The 26,362-nt window shown below is 43.5% G+C and overlaps 1 protein-coding gene across 1 annotated transcript; it reads left to right on the forward strand.

The window, feature by feature from the left end:
• The first annotated feature begins 303 nt into the window (after positions 1 to 303).
• Positions 304 to 18,093, forward strand: DDX24 (DEAD-box helicase 24). Its single transcript, XM_082484947.1, has 9 exons — positions 304 to 412; positions 769 to 1,500; positions 4,530 to 4,907; positions 6,590 to 6,743; positions 7,133 to 7,648; positions 10,562 to 10,637; positions 11,239 to 11,427; positions 14,954 to 15,087; positions 16,864 to 18,093. The coding sequence occupies exons 2-9, from the start codon at positions 786 to 788 to the stop codon at positions 17,093 to 17,095; spliced, it is 2,394 nt and encodes a 797-aa protein (XP_082341073.1). The 5' UTR covers positions 304 to 412; positions 769 to 785; the 3' UTR covers positions 17,096 to 18,093.
• The last annotated feature ends 8,269 nt before the right edge of the window (positions 18,094 to 26,362 follow it).

A 26,362-nucleotide genomic window follows, 5' to 3' on the forward strand; every position in this document is an offset into this window, starting at 1 on the left:
GGGCGCCCGGTTCTCCCCCGCCTCCCGCCCCGGGAGGCACCACCCACCCCTCACAGCCGAGGCCCGGAAACCCGGCCGTTACCGCAGGCACTTGCCCTCGAGCCCTTCGCTCCGCAGGGCGGGCACCCGCCCACAGAGAACATCCTGTACCCCTTCCTCAGCACCAGCCGCGGGGAACTCGCACCGGGACAACCCCTCCGCCGGGCCGGGCCGGGCCGAGCTGCTGCTGCCGCCGCCACCTCCCCCCTCACCGGGGCAGCGTCCCCCCCGCCGCGCATGCGCTTTCCGGCGCCAGGAAGTGACGTCACGGGGCAATGGCGGCGCCCGTAGGCACACGCGGAGAGCAGCGGCGGCGTTAGCGGCGGCGGGCAGAGTCCCGTGGTCCCTCCCTGTACCGGCGCCGCAGAGCGCGGTAAGCGCTGGGCGGGGTGACCGCTCGCTCCAGGGGCTGCAGGCCGGTGGCGGCCCCTCGGGCCTCCCGTGGGCGGTGGGCCGGGCCGGGCCGGGCCGGGCCTGGCCTTTGGCGGGTGGTACCCGGGAGAAGTAGAGGCCGGAGCGCTTCGCGGCCTACGGGGATTTATGCTGGCGATTTTAGTTCCAGGAGCGCGGCTGTAGGCCTGTCTCGCTGTAGTTGTACTTAAATCCGTTCATATTATTTTCCCCCAAAAGAAAAGAGTTATGCCTTGCGTCCCGGTGTGTTTTAATTTCATAAATGTAATCCGCATTCTTTTGATCTGATGCCCTGCTTTTTTACCGCCCCCACCCTAGTTCCTTTTTAGGTAAAAATGAAGACCAGAAAAGGAGGGAGATTTAAATCGTCCTTTAAATTGAGACAAAAAGGTATTGAAGTAACAGGAAAATGGAAAAATGTGCCAATCGACCCCAATCTATTTGCTGATGAGGATTTTGGAGATATAGTATGCTTGGAAGAACTTACAGAGTACAAACTAGTAAGTCCTTCCAAAGTGGGGAAAGTAAAAGAGAAGAAGAGAAAGGCTGAGAGCGTTTCAGAAGAAGACAATGAGGAGGAGGAAGAACCTGTTGTCCCTCCCAAAAAGAAAAAGAAAAACAAAGATGTGAAAAGCAAACCAGATAAAAGTAGTGATCCTAATGCAGCAGAAATTGATGTGGCAAAGTGTAATGAAATAATCAAAGAGGCAAATTGTGAGGGTGATGGACATGTGGCTGAGAGCACTTCAAGCACAAAAGATGTACCTAAGAAAAAGAAAAAAAAGGTAGCTAAAAATAAGGCTTCTCAAGCTCAAGAAGCTCTTCCATCAGTAACTACTTCTAAAAAAGGTAAAAACTGGACAACAGAAGTCCTGTCTGCATCAGCTGATCACAAAGCTGATGTGTCTGCGTGGAAAGACCTGTTTGTACCCGAACCAGTGCTGCGGGCCTTGAGCCACCTGGGATTTAGTGCTCCAACTGCTATTCAAGCCTTAGCCTTGCCTTCTGCCATCCGGGATAATATGGATGTTCTTGGTGCTGCAGAAACAGGTATGAATCTGTTCAACTGGTTGTATATGCTGGGAGCTTCCCATCTCCCCTCTTTAAATGCATCTTATTGTTCTGAGTTTTCATGTGTAGCAGAAGAAGCATTTATATGTAGGAGAAGAGCTTATAGCTTCTGCGTATCCAATATATTAGTAATGATTCATTGTGAAGTATTAAAACTTGGAAACTTACAAACTACTGGATGTTCAAAGTACAAAGTACAGTGTGCAAAGCTTTGAAGTATCAGTGAGTTTTTATGCTTTTGACAGAAGTCTCTTTTTCTGTTGTTTCTCAAAATGTTTTCTATTTTGGGAACCGTGAGGTGATACACTGCAAAGGGCAGAATTACTGAAACAGAGTCATGTTCCAAGAGTCTAACTTTTGTGGGTGTCCCAGTGCCAAGGCAAAGCAGAGAACTAGCTTCCTTTGAAGATGATTCAGTACTAGCTTGGAACAGTAAATAAATAGTAGGCACAGTGTTAGGCGTTGTGAACATGGTCTAGGCCGTTATCCTAGCAAAAAAAGGCTCACGCTGTGCCCTGTCTCTGAGCTTGGCCCGTATATTGTCACCAGCCCTTCTAACTGCTTGTGCTTGAAGTATTACGTTGATCCTTTAACTGGAGAGGTACTGTCTCTTGCCCAGCTTGTGATCAGCTCATGCCTTTGCCTTTAAGCATTGCTAGCCTTTGTGAAATTTGTTATAGCTTCTTTTTTACTTAAACCATAGTTGTGAAGTCTCAGAGCATTACTTTCTCTCTAACTTTTTTTGCTGCTCATGCCTTTGAATTTTTGTCATCTTTAGCAGTGCAATAATTTTTATTCATAAAAACTAAAAATAGGCAGCGCAATTGGAAGCTTCGTTGGTTCAAAGGCTTCCTTTGCATTTTTTTCATCTGTTCCAGTTGCCTTATCTCACTGCTTGTCTTGTAAAGCCATTTACTATTCTGGAACATGAAGGTATAGTAACTAATAAGATATGCAGTCATTTGCATTTTTATTATAATTAGAAGCTAGGCTGGTGCTATTAGCTTTAATAAGATTAGAAAGCCCCTCAGGGAGTGTTTTTGAAAACGGAACTGAAAATTTAACTGGCGTATTTGTGCTGCAAAAAAGTGCTGGAAAGCAAATCCCTCTCTAGCTGCAGAATGGAAAGCACGGTTGGTGGCAGGTTGTGTTGTTGCTGTCTAATTTTGCACAACCCTGAGGTAGTAGGACTGTGTTTTGCTCATTTATTTTCTTGTTTTGTGAAAGAAAGCCAGGTTTTCTCCAGAGAGCCCAGTGGGTCATCAGTGTTGCTGTAGAAACTTGAGAGAAGGTGTGCGCAATTGTCTGTTACGAAGCGCTGCAGCTGGGAGAGGCTGAAACTCTCCAGTTCTTTTTTCTGCATCCTACAGCTTCCCTCAGCATTGAGCCTGAGGGAGAAGGTGACAGGTGGAACAGCTGTTCCATCTACCCTTTTTGGTAGCAACATAGGGGAGAATGGCAAGATTTTTGTACAGTAGCCCCCTGTGGAGATGACATGCAGGGAATGTCAAGGCTTGTTGGTTTTGCAGTGGATCTGAGCAGTTGTGTTCATTACCATGTAGAACTAGTGAAGTTTTGGTTAAGGAACCAAATTTTCTCTCTGTAAAACCTTACAATCTAAAACCATGTAAAGGACCATGAATTAGCTTAAGCTGTAGTGTCTGGGGGTACCAAAATATACTTTTCTTTTGGTTTTGCAGGCCTGGCTGTGGTATGTGATCTATGTGTTGTGAAGATAACGGGCCCTATGAGGTGATTTGATTTGTGGGTGAATCTAGTGCCTGCAGAATAGTCCTGATTATCACAGCCCTAATCCAGCTGGGTGCAATACTGACATTTGCACCAGCCAAACTGCATTACATTTAATTCAAGATCAGCAGTGTTCTTTGCTGTAAAAACAGATGTTCTCATAATGCAGCATCTTATGGTACAAGTGCTGTGCAAATGCAGATTATAAACATTTTCTGCTTCAAGTGCAGAATTCAGAAAAGACTTCCCAGACATGCAGAAAGGTGGGGAAGTATATACGAGGGGTCTTTGCAGCGGTACTGGTCAGGATAATGGTACTGAGCTTAGCTGTTTATTATCTAATACTAAGGTTCTTTTCTGAACAGGCAAAATTCTGTGTTGCTGAATTTGGCAATCCATTGTGGGTTTGTGATACGGACAAACGATACTCAAGGAATTGAGATGAGATTTCCAGAGGACTGCTTCCCAGCAGTGGCCTGTTAGAGGAATGGTGTAATAGTGTCTTGTGCTCTGGATGCTGCTTTTGTGATCCATGAACTGATATTTATGAGAACCTTAACTGGAGCGGATGTCCTACCAGGTTTCTCCTAACGTCTTTATGTTACGAACAGATGGTTTAGAAGGGAATATGTGACTTGCAGTTTGGTACAGTGAACCCCTGAAATTAAAGTCAGGGAAGCACTTTTTGACAGCCCCCTTCTCTCCAAAGTGGATTATCTGTTTTAAATCAGATTTGTGTGGTTTGATTTTAAAATGGTGAGATGGTGGAGTATGTCAAAATACAGTTTCTTAGAAAGTGGTAAACACAGTACTGTAAATTGAAGATGGAAATTAATCCTTCAAGTACATTCCAGTTTGTCCTTGGCCTCATTTGCTATTCCTTTATGTGGAGAACATTGATCAGAGCTGTCAATTAGGGCATGGTATTCTCCTTACGGGCATACAGTTCTTTAAAAATATCTTGGCTGCAACTGCAGCTTTTAAAAACCACTTTCAGAACAAATGAATCTGCCTGACCTGCTAGAGATTGGAAAAATACCTGTTCCCCCAGAATTATGCTGTTGGTGACCTCAAGCAGATGTATAAAGGGAACGGGAGAAAAGATGCTATTGCTGCAGGTTTCTGGTCTTCTAAACATGAGTAGTTTGTGTCTGTTACAACTGTATGTTTTAAGAACAGTGTGTGATTGGCTGCTGCTTTTCTCATCTTTTCAAATAAATGACTTGTCGGTCTGTATTATTTTCCTTGTTTGTTTTTAGGAAGCGGCAAAACGCTTGCATTTGCAATTCCAATGATTCACTCTGTGCTGCAGTGGCAAAAATCAAATAGCTCGACAAACAGAAATGACAATGTTTCTAAAGAGTCCCATCAGCAGCATGATGAAACAAGATGGGAAAATGAGGATGAAGCAGAAAAACTAACCCATCAGCAGGTTGAAGATAGCGGAGATGAAGATGATACATCTTTCACAACAGGCTGTGTGAAGGTGCTGGAAAATTTTGAATTTGATTCCGGTGACGAGACGCATACCATTGACTCCCATAAAAAGAGACCTCTTTTAGGACTGGTCCTTACTCCCACAAGAGAATTAGCTGTACAAGTAAAACACCACATTGATGCAGTTGCAAGGTTTACAGGTATGTAGACCCCATGGGCTGTGTCCTAGATGTCTCTGGGTTTGGATCTTGGCATTGGTGTTGAGCCAGAATGTGGTGCCACCGTTTTCTTCCACGTTGTGAAATTGGGGTGGCTTTTGAAGGGTTAGGATTCATAGTCATTAATATTTGAGACATGCATAAGGTTCTTCAATGAGATGCGTGTGGAAGCAAACAGTTAATGTGGGATATTTTGCTTTAAACTGTTTCTTCCTTCAAATAGCTGTTGACTCCTGCTTTAGCAGCACAGAGTCAGTGCTAATCAGTGCAGAATCAGTTAGCCACAGCTAACTTTGTCCTGGTTTTGGATAATGTAGGTTATATAGTAAAAAATTATTTAATTTTATATATATACATGCATACAATTTTTTAAAATATACATAATTTTCTTTTTTGACAGATATATCAATCTATATAAATAATAGATAGATATTGTTATATCTATATATATCATTTTGGTCTGTCTATCAAAAAAAGTAATTATGGCCATAAATTTTAAGGGTAGATGGCATTGCGGGATTGTCTGACCTATCTGCTACAGCAGTCAGGCCACAGTGTATTGCTGGGTAACATGCCTGATGAAAGTAATTCGTCTGTTCCTTTCTCCTCCAAACCAGAGATCTGCACATCTGTTAAGTGAATGAGTGAGGATGTGAAACTCTTGGGAAACAACTCCCCACTTCTCCAATAATAGTAATTGTTTATTTTTTGAAGAGGATATGTAGGGCAGTGATCTGCTTTAAAGCACATCTTCCTATAAGTCCTGCTGTGCTCATCAGTCAACAGCAGATTACAAGGCTAATTCTAACTCTTTGCCTGAAATAATAATCAATTTATGTCAATACAGCTCGGATAGGAGCAGTGCTATTTGTGTGTAAAAAATCGGCTGCCCAAATGGTGTATGGTTGCTGCAGCAGGAGAGAAAATATGTTTTGATGTGCGTGTCCTTGTTATCTCAAACTCACTTTGAAAAATATCCCCACTTGGAAGCGTGGGGTTCCACAAGTAATAGGGAAGAGAGATCTGTGGTAGCTTGGATACTGGAGGAATCTTGCACCATAGCATTGAGTTTGTCATGGGCCAATGTATTTTTTGAAGTAGGGTGAAATACAAACCATGTGTGAAGTCTGTGCTTCCAAAGCTTAAACTCCTTTTAGTACCTGAGCAAATTGCTTAGAGCTAACTTAGGGTCTCTGTGCTACTGTGCAGTCCAGGGAATCATTAATTGGGAGGAAGCATTCTTGTTAGGAGTTATTAGCAAGACAAGCATTTCTCAGTCTTATTCTTGGAGGAGCCTGCTGTTTATTCATAACAGGAACATGCTTGTTTGTGCAGATAAAATTGACAAGACATGAGATTCTGAAGTATGGGTAAACAAAGCTAACAGCTATGGAGGGCATGCATGATTCTTCCTGCTAATGTAAGACAGGTACACTAAAAGAAAAAGTACTTTATTTTTGGTGTCTAACTATAATGAGGATTTTTCTGTAAAATTGAGGGCGCTGCTGCGTATTCAGTGTTATGTAAAACTCATGAAGTTTCCTGGCCAAAATGGTTGCTGAAAGTTGTGGTATAGACTTTTTAAAATACTTCTTTGAGTGAATGTGTGTAAGGACATTCGCCGATAAATTAGTGATACAAAACCTATTATTTATACATTCTAGGCATCAAGACTGCAATTCTAGTTGGAGGCATGGCTGCACAGAAGCAAGAACGTGTACTGAATCGAAAGCCAGAAATTGTAATTGCAACCCCAGGCCGTCTGTGGGAGTTAGTTAAAGAGAGACACCCACACCTTTCAAATCTTCGGCAGCTCAGGTAAAGGTGCCTTTTAGACCAACTGCTTGATACTGAACTAGGTGTTACTGCATACTGATTTTGCTTACGAACTGATTAAATCATTTAGACTGTGTAAGATCGTTTAATTCTTTGCCAAGAGTTTTTTATTGAAATGCATAGTGGTTATATTGATAGAAGGAAATGTCAATTAAAGCCAGTAGCAAAAACCTAATTTTTTCTTTAGAAACCTGATTTTTGAAAAAGAAGTGTGGAAGGCTACTGTAGCTACCTCAGCATACCTAGTGTTCCTTTGGGTTTTACATGCAGAACTTCCCCTATGTATTTAGCAGGAAAAGTTCTTTTGAAGTGTATCAGATTTGTATTTCTCTGCACAAGTGTATTTTTACTGTTTATTTTCTATTTGACAGGTGCCTTGTGATTGATGAAGCAGACCGAATGGTTGAGAAAGGTCACTTCTTAGAGCTGTCTCAGTTGCTGGAAATCTTAAATGATTCACAGTATAACCCTCAACGACAGACTTTTGTTTTTTCTGCCACTTTGACTTTAGTCCATCAGACTCCCACAAGAGTTTTGCAGAAAAAGAATGCTAAAAAGATGGACAAGAAGACCAAACTAGAATTGTTAATGGAAAAAGTAGGAATAAAGGGCAAACCCAAAGTAATAGACTTAACAAGGAAAGAGGCTACTGTTGAGACTCTGACAGAAACCAGAATCCACTGTAATACAGATGAGAAGGACTATTATCTCTATTACTTTCTTCTCCAGTATCCAGGAAGAACCATGGTCTTTGCAAATAGCATAGACTGTGTGAAACGCCTCTGTTCTCTCCTCACAATCTTAAATTGCGATCCTCTTCCTTTGCATGCCAACATGCACCAAAAGCAAAGGCTGAAAAACCTGGAAAGGTTTGCTGAGAGAGAGAGGTGAGTTGATTTTCTACTTCCTAGTAGAGAAAAAAGGAAATCACGTAAAATGTAGTGGGGGAAAAGCTCTGTTAGAGTAGGAGCAGGTTGGGGGATGTGAGTTCATGAGCCCAGGTTATAAACGGTTAAGGATGAGGTTTCACAGTATCGTTGAGGTGATGAACTGGAGCGAGTTCAGTGGAAGGCCACCAAGATGGTCGAGAAGCACTTGCTCTGCAAGGGGGGAACCTGAGGGCAGTGGATTTGTATCACCTGGGAAAAAGACCTTGTAGGGACCTAATGGCAACCCTCTGAGATCTTAAAAGAAGGTAATCAAGAAGATGGAGCCAGGCTCTTCACAGTGGTGCATGGTAGGAGGATGAGGGATACTGGGTGGAAGTTGAAACGAGACGTTCAGGCTGGATATAAGAAAGAGCTTTTTCTCTGTGAGGACAGTCAGGCATTGGAACAGGCTGCTTGTTACTGGAGTTTTTCGAGACTCAGTTGCATATAAAGCACTGAGACACCTGGTCCAACCGTGTAGCTCATCCTCCTTTGAGGAGAAGGTTGGACTAGAGATCTCCTGAGGTTGCCTGAAGCCTGAATTATCCTGCGGTCTGGCAGCTCATTGCTGCTGAAGGAGCTGTCACTTGTCCTGTTTTCAGCCATATGCTTTTATAACCATCCCCTGTGCCCTGGCTCTGCAGCTCGTTTGATCCTTCAGTAAGTTGTTGCATCTCACTAAGCCATCAGGAACCTAATGAAATTCAACGAGGGCAAGTCTCAGGTACTGCATCTGAGGAGGAATAACCCAATGCACCAGTACAGGTTAGGGGCTGACCTGCTGGAGAGCAGCTCTGTGGAAAGGGACCTAGGAGTCCTGGTGGACAACAGGATGACCATGAGCCAGCAATGTGCCCTGGTGGCGAAGAAAGCCAATGGCATCCTGGTGTGCATCAAGAAGAGTGTGGCCAGCAGGTGGAGGGAGGTCATCTTCCCCCTCTAGTCTGCCCTGGTGAGGCCACATCTGGAGTATTGAGTATTACTTCCAGTTCTGGGCTCCCCGGTTCAAGAAGGACAGGGAACTGCTGGAGCATGTCCAGCAAAGGGCTACTAAGATGATTAGGGGATTGGAGCATCTTTCTTATGAGGAAAGGGTGAGGCACTTGGGTCTTTTTAGTCTGGAGAAAAGAAGACTGAGGGGGGATCTTATCAATACTTGTAAATACTTAAAGGGAGGGTGCCAGGTAGATGAGAAGAGTCTTTGTTCGGTGGTGCCCACTGATAGAAGAAAGGTAACGGGCACAAACTTGAACATAGGAAGTTCCATCTAAACATGAGGAGGAACTTCTTCACTTTGAACGTGGCAGAGCACTGGTACAGGCTGCTCAGAGAGGTGGTGGAGTCTCCCATTCTGGAGAGATTCAAAACCCGTCTGGACACTGTCCTGTGCAACCTGCTGCAGGTGACCCTGCTCTGGCAGGGGGGTTGGACTAGATGATCTCCAAATGTCCCTTCCAACCCTGACCATTCTGTGATCAGAAAACTAACCACTTTTTGCTGGTTCAGCGTTTTGTGGGTTTATTTAGATGAATTAGCTTCCTGAGGGTCAAGGCATCCTAGGACAATGCAAGAGAAGGGGCCGTTGTGCCTTTCAGCAGCAGTGGGGCAGTCAGGTTTACCCAAGCAGGCCTGGCCTGCTGTTTTAAGAATTAATTGTTCCTGCTGGCTTTGGGATGGCCTTTGAGAGGAGGTTGGTGGTCTCGGTGCTTCTCTGATCCAGAAGCCTCACAGTTTAGTCTGCTGTGAAGTGCTGCATGCGGTCTGGCTGCGTGGGAATTTGTACCTTGGTAATAAACTCAGGCAGGGAGAACAGAGGTTGAATTGCTGTGATAGATCTGCAGTGGCCCTCGGCAAAAGGTAGTATCGATAGCATTGGCCTGGGCCAGACAGGACATTTTCAGGAAGTGAAGATTTTCAAGGCAAGAAGAAATCTATGAGACCATGTATCACAGTCTCCTGCAGATTGCAAGCTGTTGATTTTTCTCTGTTTATGTCCGCTTTGAACCTCGTAGCAATAGAGTATGCAGTCAGACACCATAAAATCTTAACAGATTCGTGTTACTTACAAGTAATTTGTTTCAGTTGCTGGGAGATTTTTTTTAAATGAATTGTTCCATACACTAGGGAGACTTTTGTCTCTGTAGTAGACTGTTTATATAAAAGAATGACTTTTTCAAGTAGCTCTTCCTTCTAGGGGTAAGGAGAAATACTAATTGTCAGAACAGAATTCCTCCACTTTGTATTTTTAGCTTTTAATTTACTGAGAGAACTTATTTGAGTGCGACTTGGTAGGAGATATTTCAGCCCCAAAAAACTGTTAATTAAATCTATGTTAATAACGTGATTTTTCTCAACTGGTGAAACTTGTAATAACCCGTCTGTCCTGCCAAAAGGTCAGCTGTGGTGTTAATGGTGTGGTCATATCAAGCTAAAGATATTTTTAAATCCATCCTGGGCAGACCACTGAAAAATCTAATGAAGGGGAGCATATTCCCTGCCAAGTGGTTGGATTAGGTCATTGAATAGCAGTTTGCGCTAGCATTCCTGTGAACTGGGAGAGAATAAAAGCATAGGAAAACAGGATCCAGCAAGGTAGTGAATTTCTTTATTGGAAACAGAATAAACCTGCGGAAGGTAACATTTGCGTTTTTTTCTTTTACTTTAAGGATTGCTGTTTCAAGACTGCATCTGATGTAATATTGGGTATTGTTTTCTGTAAGGGCAAACAAATAGCATGTTTCCAGCAGATGATGTAGTACAAATCTGTTCCTTAAATTGCTGTGGTAGAATTCTAGGTCGCTGTATGTGATGTTCCTTGGCAGATGGTTTACTCTTCAATTTTATGTTCATTAAATGTTATCATTTCCTCAGCTGTGTCCTCCTGACAACAGATGTTGCAGCTCGTGGTCTTGATATTCCCAACGTGCAGCATGTCATCCACTACCAGGTTAAATATTTTTAATGTTTTTGCTTTTACTGTCTTGGTTTTGAAATAAGCTTTTGCTGATCCAAACCCTGAACGCTATAAAGCTGTGATTCTCAGCCCTGTGTATAATATAGCCCCGAGTACAGAGATTTAGTCATTATTAATTTAACTGTCCTGTAGTGCTTTGTACTTACGGATCTCATTGCTGCAGTGACTGAATGTGGTAGGTAGCACTTCATGAATGTGTGATTATATGAGAAATGACGTAACAGATATGACTCTCCCTGCTTTTTGCTTAACTTGGATATCCAGAGTTGTCATATAACTCAGCCGTATAACTCTTCTCTGAGGACACGTACAGTTTTTTACTGCTTTGCAAATGAAATGACAGAGGGTCAGAAGTTAGGAGAGACTCGCAAAAGATTATGTGAGGAAGAATACTGCATGAGAGAACAAAAAGTGTCTCCAGACATCATATTTTACTTTACCTTCAGCTGTGTTACATGCAATGTACCATGTCTATGTAAAAAACCAATATTCTTTGGGAACCTCTTGGCCAAAGCATGACAGGCTGCTGCTTGCTTTCCGTGGCCAGCTTCATGTTTTATCTGAATTTTTGCAGGTTCCTCGTACTTCTGAGTTGTATGTACACAGAAGCGGCAGAACAGCCCGAGCTGCCAATGAAGGCCTTAGCCTATTGCTGATCGGCCCTGATGACTTGATCAATTTTAGGAAGATTTATAAAACGTTGCAGAAGAGTGAAGAGCTGCCATTTTTTCCAGTGGAAAGCAAGTGCATGACCTCAATCAAGGTAAAGAAACAACAATCCCTTTGCAGCCTGAGTAGTTGCTTGCTTATTTATATTACTGCATTACCCATCATGTTCTTTCCACATTTCAGATGAAATTTATTCTTCGGGATCTGGATTTGAAAATGAAGTTAATCACACTTTGTCATTTTTTTTAAGCAATATTTGTTGTTTCTCCTCAATAACTGGCCCAAGAAAGGTTGTCAAACATAAACATAACTTCCATTTTTATGGCAAGTTTTTACGTAGAACTTCTCATGACTAAATTCCTCAAAACAGTACAGGAAAGTGAATATGTTTTGTGTCTGGGGAGTTGGGGTGGCTCTGTTAAGTATGTTGTTTAAAGCCTCTTGTGTTAGGAACAGACTAGAGAACAGTATCAGGTCCAGGGATCTTCAGTGGTCCTCCTCTGCTTCTTTTCAGTTGAAGTAATGAGTTGTCTGCTTTTCTGAAAGTTCCTATACTGTGAGGCTACAGTTGCCACCGAACCCCGTCAAACCACATATGTTTCCTTTCTGTAGGATATTGCCTGTTTTAAGGAGAATTCAGTCATTTTCTAACTCACAAGATAGACAATGGCTAGGATTTACAAAGCAGTGTATTTTAGAAAGCATCTAGTCACCACAGATTTTCTACTTCTCGAGTAAGAGGCCGTTCCATGTCTCAGCATTCTCTTAACAATTTAGGTGACATCAACCATGTAGAAATGGGACATATTTAAATACTGCATTTGAAAGGAATCTAGATGTGGTTGCAGTGTCTGAATATTGCACAGTCATTGAGAACAGGAGAAAAATGCAAGCAGTCAGATAATGCAGCAGATATCTTCCTTATAGTATTCTGGTTCGTGCTTATCCAATTGGCTTGGACTGACCCCAGCGGCAACAGCAGTATCCTTACCTTGTGCATCATGTCAGCAAGTTTCAAAGCCCAGGCTTGCTCCAAATGACAACCTCTCTCCCACACCTCTCAAGTGGATGGACGGCAAGGCAGGGACTCAAGGGGCCAAAGTCCCTCCCACTGTAAGAGAAGATCAGGTTCATGACCACCTGAGGAACCTGAACATACAGAAGTCTATGGGACCTGGCAAGATGCATCCCTAAATCTTGAGGGAATCGGCTGATGTAGTTGCCAAGCCACTGGGCAACCCCCGGTATCAGTACAGGCTGGGGGATGAAGGGATCGAGGGCAGCCCTGCCAAGAATGACATGAGCCAGCAATCTGCGCTCGCAGCCCAGAAAGCCGATCGTATCCTGGGCTGCATCAAAAGCAGCAGCAGGGTGAGGGAGGTGATTCTGCCCCTCTACTCAACTCTGGTGAGACCCCCACCTGGAGTACTGTGTCTAGCTCTGGGGCCCCCAACGTAAGAAGGACATGGACCTGTTGGAGTGGGTCCAGAGGAGAGCAACAAACATGATCTGAGGGCCGTCTCCTATGAAGACAGGCTGAGAGAGATAGGGTTGTTCTGGCTGGAGGAAAGAGGGCTCCAGGGAGACCTTATTGTGACGTTCCAGTACAAGGGGGCCTACAGGAAAAAATGGGGACAAACTTTCTAGCAGGGCCTATTGGAACAGGACAAGGGGCAATGGCTTTAAGCTAAAAGAGGGAAGATTTAGACTAGATATAAGAAAAAAAAATTTACAATGAGACTGGTGAAACCCTGGCCCAGGTTGCCCAGAGAAGTGGTAGATGCCTCATCCCTGGAAACATTCCAGGTCAGGTTGGACAGGGCTCCATCTGGTTGACTATGTCCCTGCACATTGCAGGGGTGTTGGGCTAGATGACCTTCTTTTTTTTTTTTACCTTTGAGGGTTGTAAGGCACTGGCACAGGTTGCCCAGAGAGGTTGTTGAGGCCCCATCCCTGGAGGTGTTCAAGGCCAGGCTGGACGTGGCCTTGGGCAACCTGGTCTGGTGGGAGGTGTCCCTGCCTATGGCAGGGGGGTTGGAACTCGGTGATCATCAAGGTCCTTTCCAACTCTAAACCATTCTATGATTCTATGACCTTCAAAGGACCATTCCAACCCAAACTATTTTGTGATTCTATGAAATGGGGTATTTAGCGTGAATCTTTCAGGAGGTGCAGCTTTCTGAAAGAGAAAGAAAATCATATAAATGCTTCCGGAGACTCATTTTTCTCCTCTTGGTAGTAACAAAGAGAATTTGATTATTTTTTTTTTTTTTCCCCATCTTTCCCCCCCGCCCCCCTCCACCTGCCAAATGTTTCTGGTTACTGAAAGAAATCTGTTGTTTTTAAAGTGTTTCATCAGAGGTCCCTTCTGTGTTTCATGATGAGTAGTTCTTGGCTCTTATCATGCTCTGTCAATTTATGGGCAAATAAATACTGTTTCCACACTTAAATTTTCCTGCCACCATATCATGATCTTCTCTCCTATCCATAATAGTGCTCCTCTCCCCAGAAAAGATGTCTTTGTAATTGAAATTGCAGGACTGCAGCCTCCTAGACCCTTCACGTGGTCTGGTCTCATTTACGCTTTGCTCTGAACTTAAATCACGAAGCCATTGTAGTTGGTACTAATAGTGTTGCGGGTTCTTCATGTCTGTCCCTTTGGCAAGCTTCTTCCCTTGCCTTCATTCAGGTTCAGGAAAAGTCTGAAAGTATTTCACACTTGAAAGGAATAGAGTTGGTGAACCAAAGTAGAGGAGAGGCCAAAACAAGACTCAAGTTTTACAAACATGGAAAAACTATTTTAAATTTCTTGTAATAATCTAAGGAGAAATTATTGGCTTGTTTTATTAGTCAATTGCAAGTTTAATTTCCTCTCTCTCAGCGTTTTAATTATCCTGGCAGTGCTGGCTGTGGTCAGGGTGTCTTGTACAGGGTTTGTTTTGTGCAACCACAGGCACATTCCAAACAGCAGAACCTGCTGCTGGGTAGGTTATTATTTACTGTCAGTACAGATTTTCTTTCCATAACGAATTAGGTTTCTAAGACAGCTTGGCCCAGCTGGAAGGCTGCAGGTCAGGTGAGGTTTGCTGGATATCTTTGTTCCACCTGTGTGCGGCTGGGAAGCAGGACAGGACATTTTGTCCTGTGCCTAAACAAGATCAGGTGCGTTTCTGAAAACATGAGTAGCTCCTTCCATATGGCTTGCAGGACCTTACGTGTTCAGAGTGGGATGAGGGTAGCAGCTGCCTCTTATTGCTGACTTTAGGATCCAGCTGTACTATGTAACCTGGAAATGATCGGTATCTGAATCATGATTTGTATTCGATGTCTCTGAAGTGTTTGTAATGATTCGTTTAAAGAAAGAGGAGTTAACATTCAGACATGTTTAGCAGTAGAGGTGTTTTAGAATTCACATTCTATCGTGGATCTGAAGAAGGAAAACACTTTAGCAAATGATGATGTGCCTTTATTACATGAGGCATCTGCTGGGACAACAGTAGGGAGCAAAAGTGGCGTTGCACCTCAGTTGCATTGTAATGCATGCTCTCAAACACTGCTTCTGCTAAAGTGCCCCACGTTTAAACCTGATCATAATGCCTAAAATGTACTTTTTGTTGCAGGAGCGGATGAATTTGGCACGGCAGATTGAGAAGGCAGAATTTTTCAACAGTCGGGCAAAACAGCACAACTCCTGGCTCCAACAAGCTGCAGAGGCTCTTGAGGTTGATCTTGATGATGACATGTTAATGGGCAAGTAGAAATGCTTGTTTATGGCTATGCTCAGTTGGTCCCGTAGCACTGATGTCCAGAAGAAGCCCCACCGTGGCAGAGGAACTCTTAAAACCTGGAGGGCAGTAGGGGAAGGAAAAGGAGTGTCATTGCCTAGTACGTGGTATTGCTGGTGTTTTCTGGATGGTTGTGCGGTAGATAGTGCTGGAACTGAGGGAGTGAGGTGTGACAGTTCTGGCATGTTGCAGACAAGTCCACGTATTGTAGGACAAGAACTGTTTAGCTTCTGGCAAACGTTTTAGGATAATTTAACAGCCCAATATGTCCTGCTTGACTCTTGTCCCCTCTGTGTCAAAGAAAAAAGCTGTTTCTCTACTTCTGTTTATCTCTCCCACCTCCCTGTAACAGGCAGCAGGATAGGAGCCTGACAGCTCTGTGTGGGAACACCCAGGAAACACTAGCAAACACCAAAAATTATGTGAGCCTTATGTAGGTTGAGTTGTGTGGGCTAAATGGCCAATACTTATATTCAAGTTGCTGAGGCTTTTGGTGGTGTGTTGGAGGTAAATAATTTCTTATATTTTTATAATTAAATGTTCTGCAGGCTGTGCCTGGGAGAATGTGTAGGGCTGTGCAACTACAGGTGCCTATTAGTTCAATGCCACGAAGCTTTGCGCTGCTTAGATGCACTGTAAAATGTCACATTGTGTTCAGATTTTAGGAGCTGAAGGTATGATTTCCTACCAGTTCTTTGGAGGCATACTGAATAGGGGTGCTGCCTGGGTCACTTCAACTTAAGCTGTCCCTAATCTGTTAGCTGCTAAATATGCAGATGCCTTAATTTTGAAGCATGTTCAGATTAATTCTTTTTCTTTCCATTATTCATGACTGGACTAGTTTGTTCTCAACTTTGTAAGCAAGCACTAATCGTCTCTGTCCAAACTGTTCGGGAGCACACTCAGATAATTAGCACTCTGCTGTCTTGTTTTGACATCATGTGAGTATGCTGTGCTTTTAAATGAGTTTGAAAACAGCACATCCAATCCAAGTAAGTTGTGGCTCTTGAGTGAAGCACTTGGTAATTGCCACCCAGAATCTTGCCAGATTCATGCTTTAAAATGTATTCAGTCTCTGATTCTTTCGTAGCTTGTTGGAGACCAATTAAAATCTCAGTCATTCCTCCCATAAATGAAATGCCTCTTACACTGTTACAAAGGATTTAGTAACGTCCTTTCAATTTACATTTCGGCAACCTTGATTTCATTTATTCTCTCCAGTTCAGTCCTCTGTCCGTACTAACTATCTCCAGTCTTTTCTATACCCTTCTTTCTCCGATGTTATTCAGTCTGGGCACCTCATTGTTTTTTGTTTATAAGTAAGAAAGGGCTTCCTGTTTTACAGGTGCTGAAATGAGGAATGCATAAAGTAATGAAATACACAGAAGCTTCTGCCTGAGCTAGAAGCCCAGGTTCAATACCTTATCTTCTGGGTCCCCTTTCCTTTTGTTCCCGAGTCTGTTCTGGGTTGAGAGCCAACTGAATGATTTAGCAGAATGATACCTGGGGTATAGCTACTCAGTAGTCAGGATTCTTCTTCATCTTGTTATCTTGTAGATCGCCTGGGTGATCTGAAAGTGTCACAGGTGACTGGAAGACTGTATGGGAATTGAGTGACCTTGTTAGAGAGAGAAAAATGAGATTAGCATCTATCTGCCCCTAGCATTACAAAAGGCTGGTGAAAGAGGCCAATGCACGTTCTTCTGTTGTAACATTCTGTGTGTTTGATTTCTGCCCCAAGGAAGAAAAGCTAGTGAGCAAGAAGAAAGCCAGAAGCAAAAGATGCTGAAGGGGATGAAAAAACAACTAAAACATATGTTGACCCAGCCACTGTTTAAAGTCCTTATGAAAACCAAGTACCCAACACAGTCTGGAAAATTACTCCTGCCTCAGACATCAGTGGGTATTTCAGAATCTGCTCTGGGTACCGTGTCCAAACAACAAGCCAAGAAGAAGAAATCAATAAAATTAATTTAGATAACTGAGCAAGATCGTTCGGTGCAACGGAAGCAAGGACAATCCTTATCAAAGCTGTCAGTGCTTATGGAGGAACTCAGCTAGAAGACACGTAGTATCAGAGGCTGTTGCCTGTATTTTGGTTGTGCAGGCACAAAGCAAATTGTTGATTTAAAGGGCTCTGTTAACATGCATTTAGTTACTGTTGAATCTTGTCTTGGATCTTGTTTTCCTACATTCTTACTTATCTTTTCTTACTGTCTGTATTAATAGAAGTTTATTAGTTTTGAAGTAGTTCTGTTCATTACTCCTTTTTGTGAGATGGGTAAAATTCACTGTGGGCATACGCTAGTGATAAAGCTTGATTTGAATTTTAATGTCCTTAAAGGAAAGGACAAGGACTGTATACAGTCTGAGTACAATCTGAGCTGGTGGTAATGGAAGGGTTGGCTTTTGCTGCAGCCAGTTCAGTGAGAAAGGCAGCAAATACAGGTAGTGTTAACAGCAGGTCTACAATTCTGGTTATGAAAATCTCTCCCAGTTTTCTTTCTTCTCTGATAATAGGTCTCTCTTCTGTTCTGCACTGGGTCTAACTCCCTTAGTCCTGTGTTACATATTTTAGAATGTGCAAAAAATGTCAAGGTGGCAAGGGGCCGGGACAGACCTTGGGAGATGTTTAGAGTTTTGAGGAATGTGTTGCTGCTCGTTGTTTTATTAATTAATGTTTGGAGTTACGTCTGTATTTGAAAACACGTTAGAACCATGACCTTTTGCTGTAATGGAAAAGATTATGATGTTGTGAAATGTCACTTTTGTAGAGTGCTTCCTGATAATTACGCTTTTAAATCATCTTAACCTGACCTGGGCAAATAATTTTTAAAACTATTTTTAAAACTGTGTCAGAAAAATATATTTTGAATTTTTGTTAAATTATATCTGCTATAAAAGCCAAAACCTGTGTCTGTTTTCAGTCACTTGAGATTTCTAAATTCCTCGTAGCTGCTGCCCTTTGCACTTGGCAGGCAAGGAGAGGGGAAAAGCACCCAAAAGGTGAGACATAGCAGTGGGATCTGTGTTGGTGGGAGCACAGGGAACCTTCACCTGCCAGCTGTAGATTGCGCTGATTTTTTTGTGTCGCATACAGTATAGAACCAGTTTCACTGCCGTGATAGGAGGCATCAGTTTACTCAGCTAGTCAAAGAGAAGTTTGTCTGTGGAGTTGAGTGCCCCCTCCAACCACTTGCCATTTACGTGAGAATAGCAAACTCTTTACTCTTTCATCTATGTAAATAATTGAAGACCCTCCAATTCCCCCATCTCTGGAGGGTTTTTCTCTTGTTTCCTTGCATTACTGAGCTGTCACAATTTAATCATAAGCATACAGAGCTTATCAATTATGTATGAAGGTTTCCTTGCAACGCGCTGTTTGTCTCATGCCCTTTGGAGTAGGGGAGGGAAGTTTTGGGGGGAAGAGATGGTAAGGTTCTGTTTCCTCACCCATGTGAGAAGACGACACAGCTTTGGAGTTAATGTGACATCTGAAAAATAAAAACAAGAATTTAAAGAAAGTTCCTTGTAAGGAAAGCTGAAAAAAGGAACTAAACAGATCCATTGCTTTTCTGTGCCAATTTAATCATGTTCTTACATTATGGAAAGGAAACTTGCATTGATTTTGCATCCCTGAAGGGACTGAAGACCAGGTGGGCCTTTTCTGTATCTTGTGATGTATTTCTGCTTACCATGCATCAGCAAAACCAAGGCTGGATCCTGAAACGAGCTCTGCATCTCCTCCCTCGTCTGACAGTCTGCATGAGGTAGGACAGTTTTGGCAATTTCTAATTCCACGTGATCATGAGGAGAACTGAACCGGGGGACTGAAAGTATTGTTACTTCCTCTCCAACATTGCTGTGGAGTTCTTCAGCTGCTTCTGTTTTACTGTGTTGAACAACGTAGTTCTCACACTCCCACCCCTCTGTCTGGCCCTCAGCCCACTGTCTTGCGAAGTCTTCCCCGAGACGGAGCATGACACTCCTGCCCTCCTCCTCACCTTCACGCTCGCCTGCGGCGTGCTCTTCTGCTGGTTTTCTCCTCCAACCTCTGATGTGCTCAGCATGAGCTCTTAATTCTTAATGTACTGATGCTGCACCCCCACAGGAGCTCAAGCTGAGCCTGGACCCTAAAAATATCTTGGTGTCTTAAAAAGAATACTTGTCTAGCGCTCTGAAAGCTCTCTCGTGGCTGCCGGCTTTGCCTTGTCCTTGTCTTGCCGGGATACCCTGAGTCTTCTATCTAGAGGAAAAGCCTTATACTTGCTTTGGCTAATTTAAAGAAATTAATAAACAATAACTGGAAAATATTACCACTGAGCTGCCCTCCTCCAGTGTGAACTAGGTTACTGCAGGAAGAGAGGAAGGCAAAGGAGAATGTTTTCTCCAGCTCTGAGCATTTGCATGTGTATCACCGGTGCAAATTAGACATGAAGAGTTTTGCATCAAGTACAGATGGGCACTTTCATTTTAGTATTTAATGAAATATGCAGTATCAAATGGTTTCTGTAATGCTCTACTGCCACAGCAGTTAACGCTAAGGCCTCAAACAAGTAATCTTGTGTTTTGTGGCAGCTTATGTCTGCTAAAATATCCATTAATTCAAGGACTAATTAAGCCTGTTTAGGCTGTCACAGCAACGTCCAAGTAGATTAATAAAAGCATGAGTTCAGCAGAGTGTTGGTAGGGGCCAAGCTGATACAGAGCAGCCGGTACTACGTAACAGAAAACTGAAACCCTAATGGCTTCTGAGCCCTCAATTTTCTTGTGTGAACGTGTGGGGCCAGTTGACCTCATCCTCGCCGCAGAGCTCCTGCTCTGCCACACGCCTGTCCAGAGAAGGAAGAGTCCCTGTAGTTTAAGACATCTGCTGAGGAGATAGTTTGGACAGGATCTCACGTATTGGACGGCAGAGTTTCCTGCCGTTCCCCCTACCCTTGTCTTTTCCCTCCTCCCCGCTATGTTAATTAAACGGCAAGTTAGCAAAGCAGGAGCTGGAGCCTTGCCTCACCATATGCCAGCAGCCCCGGCACGCGGCTGGCCGGGTGGCACAGGGGAGATAATCCGCACCTGAGTGAGGAAGAGCCGCGTACCGCAGTCAGACCGTGTATCCAGGTCCCTCAGGAGGAAAGAAGACAGGAAGAGGACACTTGCTGAGCATCTCGCCTCATGCCGCCTGACACCAGGAGGAGAACCTGGTAGGAAGCACTGTGCTCGCTTGGGGGTTACTGCTTTGTCCTGTGCTAGCAGGGTGCGTTTTGGGTGCCTGAGCGATTCCAGATGGTTTGATGAATGGCTTGGTGAAGGAAGGAGCTCAGAAGACCATGGGTTGAGTGAGTAGTAACAGACTGATAATGTAGCAGGCAACAATATGTGAGTAATGTCCATTAGTCCTTGCAGAAAAGTAAGATGTTGTCACAGGCCATAAGATTGGGGAGGAGAAGAGAGGCACCAGACAGAAGGGCTCTCCTTTAGGAAATGGTCCTGATTCTGTAACCCTCTATCGATCCCTTCCATGCCCCCTTCTGATACTCGGGCAGATGTTGTCCGGTGTTTTTCTGGCCCGTGTGAGATTTCCTATTCCAGCTTCCTTTTGTGAAAGGTACATCAAGGCTTCGGTGTCTTCTCAAGTCAATCGATAGCTCCTCCTGGGGTTGGCCTCACAGAGCAGGTAAGAAAGAGGAGTGTAATCTGTGACTCCTGAGGCAAGTTCATCGGCCTGGAGAAGCAAGTGAACGGAGCTGCTACCCTTGTTTGTCTTGGAGTTCAGCAGCTCTTGCTGTGAAGCTGGAAGAAATTGTAGCCTGTTTCCAGAGCAACCAACTTTAGATGGTACAAATCGCCAAATTTTTTTAGGTGAGGGCTGCAGTTACAGAACACAGGCCCAAATCCTGGGTTGGAAAAGGAGAAAGGTCACAGCAAAGTACATAGGGGCTTTGGTACCACTGGGCTAATTACAGGTGAGTCATTCTTTTGTTCTTGATGTAATTATGTCAGTCTAATCAGTAGTGTGGATGCTTTTATAGGAGTAGAGTTTATTTTCCTTTCCTTGTGGGAACACCTACACCACTATCAGCAACTTTAGAATTGGCGGATGTTATGGATTTACGCACGCTGGCCACCAGAACAGGGTCCGACCCTGGGATCCCACTGATTAATGTAAAGTCCAAGTGAAGGTTTCCAGTTCCTCTTTTATTAGTTCTCAGGTTACAGCTTGAGCTGGGTGCCTCCAGAGAGGGACCCGTACCCCAGATCACACCCCTCAATTATACCTGTACCACCCAGCACTTGATCCTCGAGTCCAATCACTTAATTCTGGCTGGTGGTCTCTTGATTTCTTATTGGTTTTCACTGGCACTGGGCTGGCCTTCTTCTGAAGTTACCTCATTCTATTGGAATTGTTTCCTTGGTTTCTAGAAAAGAAAACGAACCAAAACCTCTATATAAAGATGGGTTAATACCAGAACTAGGGTAAGCACTCTACTCCTGTCTCAAGAAGGTATAGAAGATAATCTAATAATAAAACTTTGAGTCTCGTGGCTAACTCTCCTTCATGGGCCAATTGGTGTCACCTGCATACACAGCACCAGTTTACGTATCTGGTTGTGTCTCTTCTGGTTATATTTCCCCAGCTCCAATCTCGAGGATGGTTTTCCTAACATCCTTTATAGCAGTTATTAATACACTTCCAAGGATGACATGGGCCACAATTATTATAGGATAACCAAAGCCAACCATGCTTGATGCCATCTCAAGCCTTTCCCTCTTGGAACTCAGCATGGAGTGATTGCCAGTCTATAACGATAGTAGATACACCAAACAGGACACTGTCCTTGATTTATGGTCTCTGATGGTCCACTTGGTCAGGAAGCAGGTGACTCCCTGGTCCAGGTTGCTCTAGAAGGAAAATAAAAATGACGTGGTTCTGGGATTTCCTTCAGCCTTTGTAGGCTCAAATGGCCCTGGTGTCAACCTCCAACGTAGGATTGATGGAGTTTTGTGAAGTTGATGGTCCGCTTGACTGATATTTTTAGGGCAGTCCTTTAACATGAGAGTGGTGAATCCAATTATTCTTTTCTGCAACCTTTACAGCAAAGTAAGAAGTTAATAACACAGTATACAGACCCTCCTATTTAGGGTCCAACTTTGTTTTGCAAGTGCTGACCTTTATCATTACTGCATCTCTAGACGGGATATCATGTACTCGCATTCCAGCTGGTACTGGATGAAACCATCTGGCTTGTGCCCTCTTTTCTTGTAGATGTTCTCATATCCCCGATACAAATTTGGTAACTTGTTCATCTCTAGCTAAGAGGCTGGTCCTAATGGGGACAAAGGTGCCAGGTACAGCTAAGTGCCTGCCAAACGCTATTTCTGCTGATGGCAACCCTAGAGGTTGGGGAGGGGTGTTTCTAGTATCCTATCATGCTGTTCCTAAAACTTCAGGCCATTTTAAACCTACAAGTTTGAGCAATTTTGTTTTTGAGTGTCCGATTCACTCTTTCCACCTCTCCTGAGGATTGCGGATGATACAGAACATGTAGTTGTCACTGTACTCCTAAATTTTTATAGATACTGTTTAGTATTCCCATTGAAAAATGAGAGCCTATTCTATGGTGTCAGGTATTCTGTATTTGGGAATGATTTCCCACAAGAGCGCTTTGACCAATCCTACAGTATCAGCTTTCCTGATGGGAAAAAGCTTCTACCCATCCTGAGAGTTGATCCATGATTACCAGCAGATGCTTAAATCCGCTCATAAGAGGCATGTCAGCATAATCAATTTGCAGTCTTTGGAAGGGGAAGTGTGCTCATGGTCATCCTCCAACCTCCTGTTTGAATTTTGCATCAGAAAAATTGCAACATGTGGGACAAGAACTCGCAATCCTTTTTACTGCCATATGTCTTCCAGGGGCTGCCCACATTTATTTCAATCTGGTTAACAATTGCTGTCATCCCTCCATGTGTTTTATCATGAAACCACCTAGACAAAGTTATTAAATATTTTCTTGGTAAAAAGTTTTTTTCCCCAATAGTCCAAATTCCGGTTTAATCTTTCGTAGCCTCCCAACTTTCTCATTGAGCCTGTTCTTCCTGAGTAACCTCTGCATATATTTGGGCTGGATTATTGAGCTCTGGCCCGTCATCAGCAGAGGGAGTTGTTATGGCAGTACACTCATGTATAGGTTGGTGGGCATCAGCTTTGGTTGCTTTACCTGCCAATTCATTATTTATTTCTATTTTGTTGTATCCTTTGGTATAAGCTGGACAGTGTACTAGAGCAATTTCCCTTGGAAGCTTTATAGCTTCTGACACCATTCGGATTTCAGTTCCATTAGAAATATTCTTCCTGCCGAGGTAAGGAATCCTTGTTCTTTCCACAGCATATTTCGAATCAGTATAAATAGTTACCTTCTGATTACCTCCCCATTGGGCTGCTCTTGTAATTAATTCAGCCCCTTGGGCACTCACCAAGTGTTGTAGAGGTTCTGCTTCAAGTATCTCTGTCTCACCACTGCATAGCCCGTGTGTTGTTTTCCATTCACATAGTATGAAGATCCATCGGTGAAAAGGGTTTGATCCGAGTTCTCTAGAGGTTGATCCTGCAGATCATCCCATAGGCGGCTGGAGTGAAACACTACCTTAGCACAATATGATACGGCTCATCGATGGAGGGAACAGGCAGTAAAGCTGCTGGATTCAAAACATTACATCTTTTTAAAGTAATATTATCCACATTTAAAATCATTAATTCATAGCAATGCAGTCATTGTGGGGACGATGTTTGTGGAGCACGTTGCTTAAGAATTGGTTCTACTTCATGCGGGACATACACGGTTGTTGGGTGACCCAGGACGAATGATCTGCTGCTTTCTATGACAGTCGCTGTTGCTGCTATTGCTTTAACGCGGGAATTATTCCCTGCGCTACAGGATCCAGTTGAGTTGAGTGAGGAGCCACAGGGCGGCGGTGTGGACCAAGCTTTTGAGTAAGGACCCTGCTGGCTGCTCCTTTGTTCTCATGCACAAATAGTTCAAAGGATTTGGAGGAATCCGGCAATCCCAGTGCAGGAGCAGAAGCTAGAGCTCCTTTTATAGTTTGGAAAGCCTTTTCTCTCTCTGGACCCCACTGTATAGGTTCCGTGTCCTCTGCCTCAGTAACTTCTGTCAACAGCTTACTTAACACCCCTCGCCCCGTATCCGGGGTCTGCAGGACCCTACAGCACCTAAAAATCTTCACAGCTGTTTCTTTGTTACTGGTCGAGCTATTTCTACAATAGCCTGGACTCGTTCTGGGTCTACTAATCTTTGTCCTTCTTTCAAGATGAATCCTAAATGTTTTACTTCCTGCTGATACAGCTGAAACTTAAAAAGAGATGCACAGTGACCTTTTTCTTCTAAAGCAGACAACTAGTATCTTTCAAGCAATATTCATATGCCTTACTAGCAAGTAACAAATCTCAATGTTCAGTCTCAACTAAATCTCAGCCAAAAAATGCACCTTCCTTTAGGCCTTGAAACAAGATACCTGACTCTGACTTATCTTTCTTCTTCCATTTTCCTACCCAAGGACAATAAAAATGACATCAGTTCATCAGCAAAAAAAAAAAGGGAATCAAGACCTGATATTTGGAGCATAAAAACAAGGACAGCTTTATCAAGTTGAAATTCCATGTTGGTTTCTTCTATTTAAAATACGATCAATGACAGCACAAAAATAAACATTGAGAAACATTTATCAGGAACAGGTTTATCAGAAAAAGAGTACCATAATTTATCCCAGCACTTTTCTGTACGCAAAAGTCTGGGTGTTACCGATAGCCAGGGGCGGCTTTCTGCTTGCAATGAAGAAAATGTTTGCGTTTTTCATTATACTTCATTATACTGCAATGACTTATTATCTAAAAAATCCCACAAACAACAAGCCAAAAATCTAGACGGGGAAAACTGCCTCTTGTAAGACATCGGTCTGGTTGAGAAAGGCTTATCATCTACTGTATGTCAATGTAAGCTGTCTCTGTTATTCCTGCATTTTAATTAAACGGTTCCTCTTATACAGAGAGTGAAACCAGAATTCGGTTCACGAAGAACTGCAGCCTCCCGGAGCGGGGTTACAGTGCAGGAACAAACAGCCGTGAGACGCTGGTTCCACTGCTGGGCAAACAATGCCATAAATAAACATTCCCGCTCTTCAGCGTACTTATATTTATGACCTTTTTATAGGCTCTGAAAAGCAGATCAGGCTCTTGAATATACGGCATCATTTCCCCAACAGAGGACTAACGCCCGGGTACACGCGGGGCTGGTGAATGTGCTTCGCTCTACAGAGCAGTTAGGGAGGAGGGAGTTCAAGAAAAAAACGTGCTGTGACCTTGTAATTGCTAGAACTACGTGTTCTCCCTCTTTGCTTTGTTTTTAAGCTATGGGCATAACTTTTCAGATGAGTTAATGTGAAAAGCAAACGCTCATTTAGAAAAATTGACTAAGTGCCTTAGAGTGCTGGGGTGGGGGGGAACTGGATTTGAGTGACGGCTTTGTCAGTGGTGCTTGCCAACTCCTGACAGCTCCCGTGAGTTGCTGCTCCAATACTATTAATACAGCCAGAACCGCCAGGCGCAGAGCAGGCTCCTGTGGGCTGGTTGCTTAACAAGCATCAAGCGAAAGATTGTCCGAGACCCGTAAGCCTGAGCCCATTTGGGTGTCAAATCATTTGTCGTTTTACAACCCTGGGAGTCCAGCAGGCTGCATTGTGTCTGTGGGGTAGACAGGCGTCTTTCCCCATTAAAACATTTAAAGATTCTGGCTTCATCTGGCGACTGGTGAATATCAGGCGTTGTGTTTGTGTGCCCCATGCACAAAAATCCCACAATCATTCAAAAACTTTTCTCGGGTTCTGGAATTCTTCAAATTCAAAAGGCTGCTGCTGTGTGACAAGTAAACAGGTCTTCTCTCTGCATTAGCCGTTGGCTTTGTCCATCCCGGCAAATCTGACAGTACATTTCTCCCTATCCAACACTGAATTTTAAGTAGACAAATTCACTTTGCTGTTAGATTATGAAGTGCACAGCACATTGCAGCAGTGAATACACTGAGGGATGAGCTGGTACAGTGAGTAACTACAGTATTAGTTTCACGCACACGTGTCTCATGGAGATAGTGTTTTGTCCCATGTACAAAACATAACCAGAGTGATGCTGTTGCATGAGCAGAAGTAAAATTACTGAAAAGAAAATTGGTTCTC

The sequence above is a fragment of the Vanellus vanellus genome (genome assembly GCF_965231255.1).
Source record: "Vanellus vanellus genome assembly, chromosome: 6".
Taxonomy (NCBI): domain Eukaryota; kingdom Metazoa; phylum Chordata; class Aves; order Charadriiformes; family Charadriidae; genus Vanellus; species Vanellus vanellus.

Excerpts from the sequence above, each read along its gene's own strand:
- DDX24 (XM_082484947.1), top strand. The coding sequence starts at position 786 with ATGAAGACCAGAAAAGGAGGGAGATTTAAATCGTCCTTTAAATTGAGA. Across the intron at positions 6,744-7,132 it reads TCAAATCTTCGGCAGCTCAG|GTGCCTTGTGATTGATGAAG; the intron begins GTAAAGGTGCCT and ends TCTATTTGACAG. Across the intron at positions 15,088-16,863 it reads GATGACATGTTAATGGGCAA|AAAAGCTAGTGAGCAAGAAG; the intron begins GTAGAAATGCTT and ends GCCCCAAGGAAG.